At 39.7% G+C, this 12,262-nt stretch overlaps 1 protein-coding gene across 3 annotated transcripts; it reads left to right on the top strand.

Moving 5' to 3' along the window:
• Positions 1 to 12: 12 nt before the first annotated feature.
• ZSWIM7 (zinc finger SWIM-type containing 7) lies at positions 13 to 12,161 on the top strand. Of its 3 annotated transcripts, XR_005059929.2 has the most exons (6): positions 13 to 223; positions 2,354 to 2,375; positions 4,605 to 4,707; positions 10,244 to 10,348; positions 10,572 to 10,749; positions 10,954 to 12,161. XR_005059929.2 is itself a non-coding variant. In XM_017671384.3 (5 exons), exons 1-5 carry the CDS (start codon positions 13 to 15, stop codon positions 11,068 to 11,070), a joined length of 558 nt encoding a protein of 185 aa, XP_017526873.1. In that variant the 3' UTR covers positions 11,071 to 12,161. The 3 variants fall into 3 exon arrangements, 2 of the variants coding, with proteins under 2 accessions (XP_017526873.1, XP_036869113.1); XM_017671384.3 differs by lacking the exon at positions 10,572 to 10,749; XM_037013218.2 differs by lacking the exons at positions 10,244 to 10,348; positions 10,572 to 10,749.
• Positions 12,162 to 12,262: the final 101 nt, after the last annotated feature.

The following is a 12,262-nucleotide window of genomic DNA, read 5'->3' as shown; positions in this document are numbered from 1 at the left end:
TCCGCGTGCGCAATGACGCATACTACGTCACCGCGCCTCGCCCCGCCCCCGGTTGGGGGCGGGAAACTTACGCAGGTCCGTGTGGGCGTCGCGCGCTTTGAGGAGCCCGCGGCGTCCGGTGCCATGGCCGCTTCCTTGCCTGCGTTGCCGGCGGTCACGTTGCCGGCTGTAGTGGAGGAGCTCCTGAACGAGATGGCCGCGGCGGTGCGGGAGTGTGCACGAAGTACGAGCCGGAGGGCGTGTGTGGTTGCGTTGTGGGCGGTGCAGGCTGGGCGGTGGTAGTCTGTGGGCCTGAGGGCGCTGGTTTCGGGCTCCCACGCCCCTCGCCCCGCAGAGCCCGTGCTTTTTCACACGTGGTTGTATCTTCAAACCCCCTGTTCGGAAGGAGAGGAGCGAGAGTGGCAGGGAGAGGAAAACCAAGTTTGCAAATATGTTTAGGGAAAGCGCGGTTGTTCCGGGGAGTGCGCCAGCGCTGGGGGAAGCGGGAACCGACGCCCACCCAGCCCGGGGGCCGCAGGGGCCGGCCCGGCGGGTCGGGACCGCAGCCCGCGGGGACTGAGAGGTGAATCTCGGAATCACTAAACTTGTCTGTGTTTTCTCCCCTCAAAAGCTTATGTTAACTTTAAATTGGATGCTCTCATACACTTCGTTCAGCAAAGAAATATTTTAGAGGCACAAAACCCAACATCCAAGCGCGATGACTAAGGGTAAATCTGGATGTCGTGCGAGTACCTTTTTCCTTCGGTGACCAGCAGAGGATGCTCTGACCTGCTCGCCGAAATGGCCGAGGTGGTCCCGAGACGTGTTCACAGCCTACTAGTGTTAAGAGAAATACCTCCAATCCAAAGTGCATCAACTAGTTTAGAATTACTAAACCAATGTACAAATGGCCACCTTAGGCCTTAAAACAGTCACTGCTTTTATTCAATTAGATGACTTCTGTTTTTAAAAGATCTACATTTTGAAAGGGTTTATCTTGAGTTACTGATTTTAAAGGACTGAGTTATTTTTCTCATTTCAGTTAAAACTAAAGCAGTGTATAAGCTTAAAAGATTAGGCCAGCCAGGTAGTCAAATGTTCTGATCCCCGAAAGGGTGAGGGAAAGCCAGTCTGTAGTCAACTCCAACAGTGGTTGCCAGGGTGGGCCCTGGGTCCGAATGAATCCATATGCACTGTGATGGTCTTGGAGGAAGCCTCGTAGGTGCCCACGATGCTAGTGGGACCACTGACATTGATTCAGGTTTCTTTTTCAGCAGACCATTTCCTGCTACTTAAAAAATTTTTGTTACAGTCATAGACTCTTCCTGACTCATCCTTCAAGGGTTTTTTTTTTAGATCAAGATTCTGAGTTTATGCTTGTAGTATGATGTAAAATTTAGTCACAGCTGTACCTAATGCTAGGATTATTTTTCCTTTCCTGCATAACCTTTTGTTTTCCCTGGAATTACGACTGTTGTTCTTGTGTTTGCTGCTTTATTTTTCTATGTATTTATCCCTAATTCAACCTCAGACTCCTTACCAGTGTTATGAATCTCTACTCAAGATGTTCAGGTGAATAAAGTGTTTTATCAGTTTCATTTTCCTATAGAGATCTCTTCTAGAGCCTTCTGACTTGCTCTAATATGGACTGCTGCCTCCTGAAATCTCCCTTTACTATTATTAGCCTGTGAATTCTCTTTACCTATGTTGAGCCTTTGGTTTAGTACATCCTACAATTTTTTTTTTTATCGGTTTACTACCTTACAGAGTTCATACTTTAGTAGATTCCTGAAGAAGAGTACTTGAGATGTACTTTTTGAGGCTTTACATATCTGAAAAAGTTATTTTTCTGTCCCCAGAGTTAATTGATAATTTGGCTAGGTATTGAATTAAATGTTGGAAATAGTATTTCCTCAGACATTATTCTACCTTTTAACTTCTTAAACTTACTTTCAAAGAGTCTCACTTATTTTAGCCCCTGTTTTATTTCCACTTCCAAAGCTACCTGGTGCCACTCATTCCTGAAGGTTTTTTCTTTTTTTCTTTTTTTTTTTTTGGTGGGGAATTTTGATTATGGAGGTAAGTCAGGTTGTTGTTTGGCTCTCCCCATTGCTAGTTTAGGGTTAAGTTTTCTCAGGTCTTTTTTCCAAGGTATCTTAGCTATTGTTTCTCCCTGTCTTCATCTTTGGGAGTTTATGCTTTCTTAACAAAAATCCTTTTATTATTGTTTAGTGGAATAATGGGAAGGAGTGAAATTAGATGCATAGGCTCAATTTGCCATCTTACACTAAAATCTTTTTGGTTATTTTTAAAGATTTTAATGTCTGGTCACTCGTTTAACGCATTTAACTTTCTTTCCATTCCTATTTTACAGTTCCTGATGAGCATCTATTATCGTAAGTATATATCCTATTGTATTTGGAATTTTTTTTAATGTTCTTATTAAGCTAAAAACAGTATTTTCTTGACATGACTGCTAAAAATCTGTCTCAAGTGAATAGCTAATACCCTATTTGACAGTAGATGGCATTCTCATATTGTTCTATTTGCCACTTGTGTTTAACATTGTTCTAGAAGTTGTAGCTGTTAGACTAACAGATGAAAAAGAAATTAGAAGTATCTGCAAAGAAACACAAAGTATCATTATATGTACATGATAAAACTACTTTTTAAAAACCAAAAGAAAGTTATTTTATAAAATAGAGAAATTAAAAATCATTTTCCTTAATACACAAATATATTTACAAAAATATAATTACATTCTCAATAACAAAAAAGTGAAAGCTACCTGGGAATAAGTGACATTTAATTGCATATATACACTTGTGTTTAAAAGTCCATAAAGATTTACACCAGCATATACCAATGACTATCTTAGGGAGAAGGAAGGTGGTGGAGTTTAAAGAAGGGCTTAAACTTTGTCTGTAGTAAATTTTTTACAAAGATTATACATTATTTAAAAATATTACTACTTTTAAAACAAAGAAAATAGGCAATAATAAAACATTGCCAAAAACTTTGGAAAAAATGATAAATCTTACTAGGGATCATAAATATAGCTTCCCATCCATAAAACTAGCTGCCACAAAAAGACATAATAATGTTCCAAATGCTGGCAAAAATATGGAAAAAAGGGTAACTGATACCCTGTTGGTAAGAGTCAATTGGTTGGCAACAGGCAATAAGAGCTTTGGTCCAGAAATTTCACTTAATACTTCGATCATAGATGCACGTAAGATTTCACAAAGCATATTTGTCCAATATTGGTTATGGTAGGGAAAAAAACACCTGGAAACAATCTAATGAATAATTAGATTTAATTGGATTTAATAAACTCTTATTACCCAAAAATAGAGTTTGGGAAAAATAAAAGTAATTCATCTTCACAGTGGAATTCTTCGTAACCGTTAAAAGTGATGTAGAAAGGTACTGCATTCAAGAGCTGTGATGTCATAAAGTGAACAAGAGGGGTTTGAAAAAATTCCTAATAGAACTTTTTTTGTAAGTTTTAAAGTTAAGTGTGATTAAGTTGTCACCAGATTTTATTTTCTTTCTTTGTCCATAGTCTTAATATGTTTGATGTAAAAAAATTAAAAACTCTCCCCATTTCAGTGAGTTGGTTGTACAGAGACTGGTTTGTTGGAATCTGTAATTTTGAAGCCTTAGTAGTTCTGACTTATTTTGTGTCAGATCATATGAAAACATTAACTTCTCAGTTTTAGTTCAACCCAGCCGTTTTATTTTGCAGTTTATAAAAATAGTCCATACTTGTAAAAAAAAAAAAAAAAGTTCTTGGAAAATAAATCGTAAAAGCATCAACAGTGATAGTCACTCTCACAGTTTGGTTTATTGCCTTCTTTGTTTTTTCAATTAAATGTTTTATTTTGAGATAATTATAGATGTTCTTTAAAAAATTTTAACATGATTCTGAGTTTCTAAATAGTTTTGTGCTTAATCTTACCTAACTAACATACAGTAAGAATTTTTCCACATACCAAATTTGTCTCTGATATGTCACTTAACAGCTGATACATCGTTTGGATTTTATTACTAATCCAAAAAGTACAAATAACACCCATCAGATGGTTGATGTAAAAATTTGATAATACTGGTGTTGGTGAGGATGTGGAGAAAACAACTCTCATTAGTGCTTGTGGAATAACTATTTCCACTATGGAAAGTTATAATAGCGTAAAATGGAAATTATCAGAATGAATGCCCATCTCTCTCTCTCTCTCTCTCTCTCTCTCCTCTCTCTCTCTCTCTCTCTCTCACACACACACACACACACACACAAATGAATGCCCATCACACACACACAATGTATGATGTGACAGAAACGTTAATGGGAAGAAAACCAACAAATGCATGTAGTTGCCTTACATGAAAGGAGGTTGGAAAGAATAGGAAGCACTTCATTTGTATAAAGAACTTCTTTATTTGTAAACAGCATATTAACATTTACTCTGCGGGATTGATTACAAGCGTTTCTGATATATTACCTTTTTTTCCAAATTAAAATAAATTGAGTTTTTAAAAAATGCCAGTGGTGATCCTTTGGGTCAAGGTACTGAGGTAACTTTTGAGAGCCTGGCAGTCTAATCTGAAGCCTTTCTGTTTCCCAGGCTGAAGTTTGTCTTTGGCTCATCGGCTGTCCAGGCCTTGGACCTAGTTGATCGACAGTCTGTCACCTTAATCTCATCACCCAGTGGGAGGCGTGTTTACCAGGTAGAAATTTAGAGGTGGGGATTAGCTCAACAGGAACTCTTTGGGACAAAATGTTTTCATGAAACTGCAAGCTTTAACTATTTCCTGGATTGTTGAAAAACATTTGACTAATTTAGCAAAATTAGTATATTAGTAATTAAGATAAATATGACCTATTAACTGCTTAGTAGCATTATATAGAACTGATGTGGAACAGCTCTTCTCTCAGGTCTAATCGAGTACAGTCAACTTTTGCTTTCCCGTTGTTTCTTAATAGAGGCATTTTTCTGCCCCCAAAATGTATTGACGTCTGCATCTTCTTCATTATCTCTTGTCTACAAGCAAGAGCCAAAATGCATTTTGAGATTGTTTCACATGCTCAGAATCATCTGTCAGAAATGCTCTTTCAAAACTGTTGTCAAACTTTACATTTCCCTGTATGGCCCTGGAAGATGACTGGTTAGCCAGAGATGGGTAAGATTCCTCAAGGGAGGAACAACCTAAGACAGGCACAGTCGCAGGGGGGCCATCAGGTCAGAAATTGGGGATCAACAGAGGTGAGGCTTAGAACCTCACCCCCCCTGTTTTGAGAGAACTCTGCATCCATGGTTTTTTTTGTTGCCCTTGTCTAGCTTCGATTAATACTTAGTCTATAGGCACACACCTGACCATCTACATTTGCCCTCTTACAGCACTAAACTATGTTTTCTACCTTTATCTTGCATCTACCTACCACTTCAGCATTTTATTTAAAAAAACAAAAATAATAATAATAATAAGGGAGAAATGTGGGATTCACATATAAATCAAGTATAAAAATCAAACAAATAATCATAATTGACCTGATTGTTTATAGTTCAGGATGCGTGATCAAAACCGAAAGTTTCTGTGATGACTGCCCTTGCACTGTTCACCATGTAAGAACTTATTCACTATGTAAGACCTTGTTCACCATGTAAAAACCTTGTTCGTTATGCTTCAGAAGATTGGAGACTGTTGAGAATTAGGCTTGGGGTTGATTAATGATTGTGCATTGAGTCCCCTATACAGAATTTTATTGTTGTTAACAACCATATGATCAATAAATATGAGAGATGCCCTCTCAAAAAAAAGCAAAAAACATAAAAAATAATAAAATGGTCATATCTTTGCTTTCAAAAAAAAAACCTTGTCAAGAAGTATTTATTAAGGGTCAAACTGTGCTGAGTGCAGGCAGCCTACTTTGATCTTAGTTTTGCTTTCTGGAGCTTAAGATAGGTGGATTTGTAAATAACAGCCTCTTACCAGACTCTAAATTACTTTCATGTGTTATTGATAATACTCACTGAAAGCCCAGCCTGGTATTTATTTTGCAGGAAACTGAGATGCAGAAAAGTAAATTAACAGTCACCTCTGGCAGCTGGGATTTCTAAGAGCTCTCCCGCTCTGCCTGTCTTCTTTATGTAAACAGGAGGCCAAACTCCAACGCACACCTCCCCTCAACCCTTCCACTCCCCAGTTTAGCCATAGGAGACAACGACAAGTGCAGCTCGGACTGAGTGGAGGGAATATTATGAATGAAATAAAAGTATTGTCAGTAGTCTCCAAATTTTGTGTCTGGCTGGAAGCAGTAAAAAAAGAAACTATCGGCTCTAGGTAACATATATAATCTAAGCCTTGGTGATGGCCAGGAAGGGGAAATTTTTTCAGTGTTTGGATTCTGGTTTATGATTGTGGATAAAGTGAAGGTTCCTGTGGTCAGGATTCTCACTTGGCCCTGGTCAGCTAGCTCACTACACACGTCGGTAATACATTCCTATTGACTTTATATAATAAAGAGTGCCACCCAGTGCTCTGGGTGACATGGTGGTACAGCTGCAGGAGAGCCGACCTGGAGTGGTGGCAGTGCCTAGGACAGAGACTGAGACGGCTGCAGGGAGGCAGAGAGGCCCAGAGGCAGAGACCACCTTGCTGCATGTAGACTCGCTCTGACTGGGCGGGATTCTAGTGATGGACATGCCACCGTGGGAATAAAGTTGGGTATAAACCCTTTCACCCCAAGAGTGTTCCATTGTCATTCTTTGGTCTCATTGAATCCATAGTGAACTTGCCTGGGACTGAAACCCACTGGCCAGACAATGATGAACTTCTCAGAGCTGAGAACCATATCTGGTAATTCTTAGTGAATGAACTGAGCAAAGCCTGCTTGGGCAAATAGGTGCCTTTGCTTAGTGAATTAAGTTGCCATATCATATTGTAACATAACCAATCTAGCAAAATATTTATGCATTTCTGTACTGATGAAAATGGGGTAATCAGTGTTAAGTGCTGCAGTTAAAACTTTTGATTGTATTTATTTTAAAAAGGCTGTTAGAGTTTTCTCATGGTGAATTTATAGATTAATAAGCACAACTTTAAATAATAGTTTATACTTGAGAAGGTGTCTCCATTTTCTTTTCCATGTTTTTATTTTTGGTTCTTATGTAGCTAGAATACGCTAAACAATAAGGGGCTTTGAGTTTTGTCAGTGACTTAGTTTCAGATTTTTTTGTCTCAGTTCCAGTATCAGAACATTTAACCTGTGCAAATGAACTTCTAATTTTCCTCTAGCTATGAGGTCAAGTTATTAGTAAAAAGATTTTGTTTGAAATACTTGTTGACCTTTTGTTCCTCCCAGGATTATCGTGACTTGTTTAATTTTCATCATACACATCCTGTATTATATTACATTGCTGTAATTCATCATAAAAATACTTCCTAAATTGAGGCTATCAGCTTGGACTTTGAATTAAATGAGGCTATGGAAATCTTATATACACCCGCAAGTTAACCTTAATAGTTTCATTGTATAGTAATACAGCAAGAATTTGGCTTAATTCAGAGGTTCTATGAAGTGATAAAAGTTGAGTCAGACATTGCCTTGATACTCTGCTAATAATCTTTCCCCAGGTCAACCTAATATTCTTTTTGTCCTCCAGGTGTATTGGCAATTAATCTAAAATCATCATTGCTACCTGAGTTGTTTTTTAATAAACAATTTAGCTCACCTAGGAGGCTGGGGATGCATCAGTCAGGAGAGGCTGAATTAATGCTGTGGTAACAATGGCCCCAAAATTTCAAAGGCTTACAGAAACAGTTTTATATTTATTTATGTTCTGTATCCATTAAAAGCCTGTTGCTGCTCTGCTGCAAAATCATCTTCACTCAGGGATCCCAGTTGGTGGAGCAGCCAGTATCTGGAACATTGTGGATCCCATAGCAGAGAGAAAAGGACATGGTGTGCCCCGATTTTTGATATTTCTGCTTGGCTACTCACATTTTACTGGCTAAACCAGGTCACACAGCCCTCCTGTGTTTAATAGGGCAGAAATGTATAGTCTTCGTTCAGAAAGAGCCGTCCTGTGTTTAATAGGACAGAAATGTATAGTCTCTCTGGAACACAGAGAACAATAAATACAGTTTACCACTGTGATGGGCCCTGAGAGACTTGGAGCAGTCATAAAATAAAACTGTCCTTGTGAACGGATGGCCATCTAGCTGGGTCACCCTCCTTAGGGCCTAAGTGAAACCATAGCAGACTTCCTCCAAGTGAGGTTCATATGTGTCAACTCATCGGTTTGATTATCCTCTTTCCTGCATGTTTCTTTTTTTAAAAAGCTCTCTCCTCCTGGGGATAAGCATTCCAGACTATGAGTGGACAAACTGGGAGCAGTTCCTATAATAGGAGGTCATTTTTCCGTTGAGTAAAGGAATTGAATTAGGTGATCCCTGAGGTTAATTTCCAGTGCTAAACATTTCTAACTCAGATTTTTTGCCAGATAATTGGGTTCATTAGTTGACTGTGGCTAGATAAGGAAGAAGCAAATTCAAAATTGACTATGTCGTCACAGTATTTATTGCCTCAGGCAGTTGAGCGATTTACTTTTAGTCTTAGCCAGCCTTTAAAAGGAGCAGGCAAGGGAACCTCTATAGAATTTCTCCCCCTCCTGCAGTCACCACGCATTTATTCAGCAGAGTCTAAGGAGTATTCTGATAGATTAGAGACCTATGGTAAGAAGGAACCAGTGGACCACTCAAGTCAGTGTAGAATTCCAGAGGCTTCTGCCTGCTTAAATGTAAATCTAGAGGGAAGAAATACAGGAGATAACTAAAGGAAGAAAAATCTGTATTATTCATTGGTAATAGTTTAAAGACCCAAGAATTGTTCGTGTTACTGCTGGATGCTGGTGGGTTTTGTTTAAGGATAAAGTGGAATACAGTCTGCTTTAATGGTCTCCCTTCTGTTTAAGTTTTCCAGGTAACATTAGGGAAATTCCTCCACAATTTACATGGTGTCAAGGTGATAGGTTTAAAACATACCAGTGTCTTGAGATAGGAAATATGTAAGATGTGGTTCTTTTTAGTACCTAATTTGTAACTGAGGCTGAAATTTTTAATGGGTACAGTAGGCATCTTTTTACCCTTACCTCAAAAATCATTGGCCATTTCTGGTAATTCAGAAATTCCCGAGGAATTCTACCAATTAGGTCAAAAAATTGTAGTGACATAGCTGAATCATGTGATCACTGGCCGTTGACAAACAGAAGCACAACTTTCCAACCCTGCTGTTTTTTGGTTGAAGACGTAGCTTTTGCTTTATTTTTCGTAAGAGAGGAGGAGAAGGATACTGGGAGTGATGATACTAAAAAACAAAACAGAAACCTCCTGGCCTCTTCATTTAAATTGCCATCTTAGAACCTAAAACTAGTTTGAATGCCCTGTGGTGAATTCCACCCTTGGGACATACCTTCTTCCCGTGGATACAAAATACACTTCCAGTTTGGAAATCAACACTAGGATAAGGCCCTCAGCATTTTTGTTTTTAGCTACTTGGTGGTAGAGGAACTTAAGTGATTTCTCCAAGTTTGTCCAGTCACATCCTAATTTGTGTCTTTGTCCCTTGACGGCCAAGAGGCTGTTGGCTCCCGCACTCGGCCTCTTACCAACCCTAACATCTGTGTCCTTCTTCCATCCTGCTGGATAAATAGGCAGATCCAGGCTTGCCTGTTTCTGAGACCATCCTGAGCAGCTGAGTCATCCCTTCTGCAAGATACCTTGCTTTTTTCTCCCTGCTCAAAATGCTTTTCAAAAGGTTTTTCCCATTTTCTTCTTAAGACCTACCTTTCTGTCTGACTGCTAACTTTTTACCTGTTTTCACACACTCTTTAAGTGTGAGTGGAAGCTTTAGAAATTTACACACAGGCTGTGAAATGACAAAGGCTAAGAAACACCACAGTGAAGTGTAGGTGAAGGGAGTTTCCCACTCCACCTGTCTATATTCAGTCCATGCAGTGGGCCCTCTGAATTGCTAGGTAGGTGAACAAAATTGTGGATGGTTTAACCAGCCTGTAACTCAGTTTCCTTGTTCAAGGTCAGAGCACTGAGAAGGAGGGGCACACAAGGGTACTTTCCACTTTCGTGTAAAGTGTTTCTGCAGTTCTTCCCAGTACAATTTGCAGAACCCTCAGATCTATTCAAGGGAAAGAAGGGGTTTCCAGCACTCCTTTGGGAGTCTGACCCCTCCTTCCTTTTTTTCTAGGTACTTGGAAGTTCTGGTAAAACATACACATGTTTGGCTTCCTGTCATTACTGTTCATGTCCTGCATTTGCCTTCACAGTGCTACGGAAGAGTGACAGCCTGCTGGTGAGAATGGGATGGCTCGTCCCACTGCAGTTATGTTAGGAAAGAAACTTAGGCCTTACTGTGCAGTTTAACAGTTGTACAAAACGGGAATTTCTCTACATGTTGAAACAAATAGTAGTGTATTGTCCTTGACTTCAGCTAGTCATCTCTTTGGGTTTACCCTCCCAAAATGCAGTGCTATTTTTAGAACTACATCAATTTCTTGATTTTTTTTATTTAAAAGGTTGCAGATGAAGCTTTGGGGAGGGGAGCCAGGAGAGCACACACACGCAGGGATGTTATCCACTGCAATTAACTTTCTGGAAGCAAAGAAGAAAGAGTGTAACAGGACTAAAAGGAGGAGCCTGACTTGGTTTTCACTTTGGCAACAGGGTCTAAACTGTTTCCCAAAAAAAAAACAGGTGAAGTGAAACTTCCTTTGTCCCCTCTGGCTTCTAGAAAGAATGCATCTGTCTCATCTCTGCCTGCAGTTCTTAGGTAGTAAGTTGAAGGCCCAAAAACTGTGTGCCCCACATTTCCTACTAAATGTGATGGTGGTGAGAGGTCTTGGTTAGCCTGGCTGGCCCTGCCAGTTTTTAATGGGTTTGTTATGTTTTGTATTCCAGTGCAAGCATCTCTTGGCAGTTTACCTTAGTCAGGTTATGAGGACCTGTCAGCAGCTAAGTGTCTCTGACAAGCAGTTGACTGATATATTATTGACGGAGAAGAAACAAGAAGTGTAAAAGGCACAGATGGAGCATCATTATCTTTCACAATAGAAGTCCCGTCATGAAACACATTTAACCTATCGTGGTTTACGTGGAAGAGAGGTGAAATGCATCTTCCAGGGACTTGTTACCGTCCATTTTCCCTTCCGGACTGCAGAAAGGACTGTGTTGGAACCCAGGATGTGTCATAAAAACTCTGAAGCAGTGTCTTGAGTCCCTTAGGTGAAGAATTTTCTAGATGGAATCAAGCATGTTAGACTCAAAGCCTAATGTCATGTCTTGTTCACAGTCGATTCTTAAGTAAATAACTAGTAATTTCTGAGAGATTGGAATGGTAGATGAAATGGAGTAAGATGAAGTTCAGAGGAGTATTAGTTCTCTGCCTTGGGTCCAGAAGTCATCCTGTAACAATAAAAGATCAGAGCAAAGATGCAACTGAGCAGCACGTTCACAAAAGATGGGTTCTGGTGTCAGTGAGCTTCCACTATCTGGAGTGTTTGTGCAGAAAAGCTTACGTAGACTTCTTAGGAAGGGAGTGTCCAGAGCAAGGCAAGAGTGGCCGGTTCTGAGCTTTATAACAGGCCAGTAAAGGGAGGCCTGAAACTCATGTCCTGAAGGGAGCTGAACATACACTGCCAGGGATTTCCAGCCTGAGGAAGAAAGGGCAAAAGGGATGCCAAGACCGGTGTTAGAAGGGGGAGAAATAGGACTCGTTTAGGCCCCAAAAGAAATCAAAGGAACGATGAGAAATGAAAATGACAGACTTCAGCACAAGATGAGCTTTTTTAATAGGTACATGTGTCCACAGGCAGCATGGGATTCTAGGACAGGAATTCTTTGGCTCTGCAAGAGTCCATAAACCTGCAGTGTCCTTGCAGAGATACTGCAGAAGGGACTGAAGCAGGGAGCAAACATGGAATAGCTGTGCAGAAGGCGACGGATGCCAGTGTTCTGTGGTTGGCAGGGCCTTTTCTCATGTTGAGTTTGTGGCAAATAAAATAATATATCAAGAATTTTCTAGTTGGGAAATTTGGGCCAGTTATAAATTTACTGTTTAAGCAGTCTTAAGGGTAAAGAATAAAAGCTCTGTATGACAACCAATGCAATACCCTGTTTTTTTTTCTTTTATTTTTATTTCACTTAATACAGTTACATAGTTTTACTTAGTAAAATGTTCACACTTTGGGATCCAGCAACTTGGCCAAAC

Source organism: Manis javanica, chromosome 4, assembly GCF_040802235.1.
Source record: "Manis javanica isolate MJ-LG chromosome 4, MJ_LKY, whole genome shotgun sequence".
In the NCBI taxonomy this organism is placed as follows: domain Eukaryota; kingdom Metazoa; phylum Chordata; class Mammalia; order Pholidota; family Manidae; genus Manis; species Manis javanica.
The sequence above is the reverse complement of the archived record's forward strand: the minus strand, read 5'-3'. Positions and strand labels throughout refer to the sequence as shown.

Bases quoted from the DNA above. Each gene is read 5' to 3' on its own strand.
- ZSWIM7 (XM_017671384.3), top strand. From the start codon at position 13: ATGACGCATACTACGTCACCGCGCCTCGCCCCGCCCCCGGTTGGGGGC. The intron at 224-2,353 runs GTACGAGCCGGA...CCTATTTTACAG, and splicing joins GGTGCGGGAGTGTGCACGAA to TTCCTGATGAGCATCTATTA. The intron at 4,708-10,243 runs GTAGAAATTTAG...CTTTTTTTCTAG, and splicing joins GTGGGAGGCGTGTTTACCAG to GTACTTGGAAGTTCTGGTAA.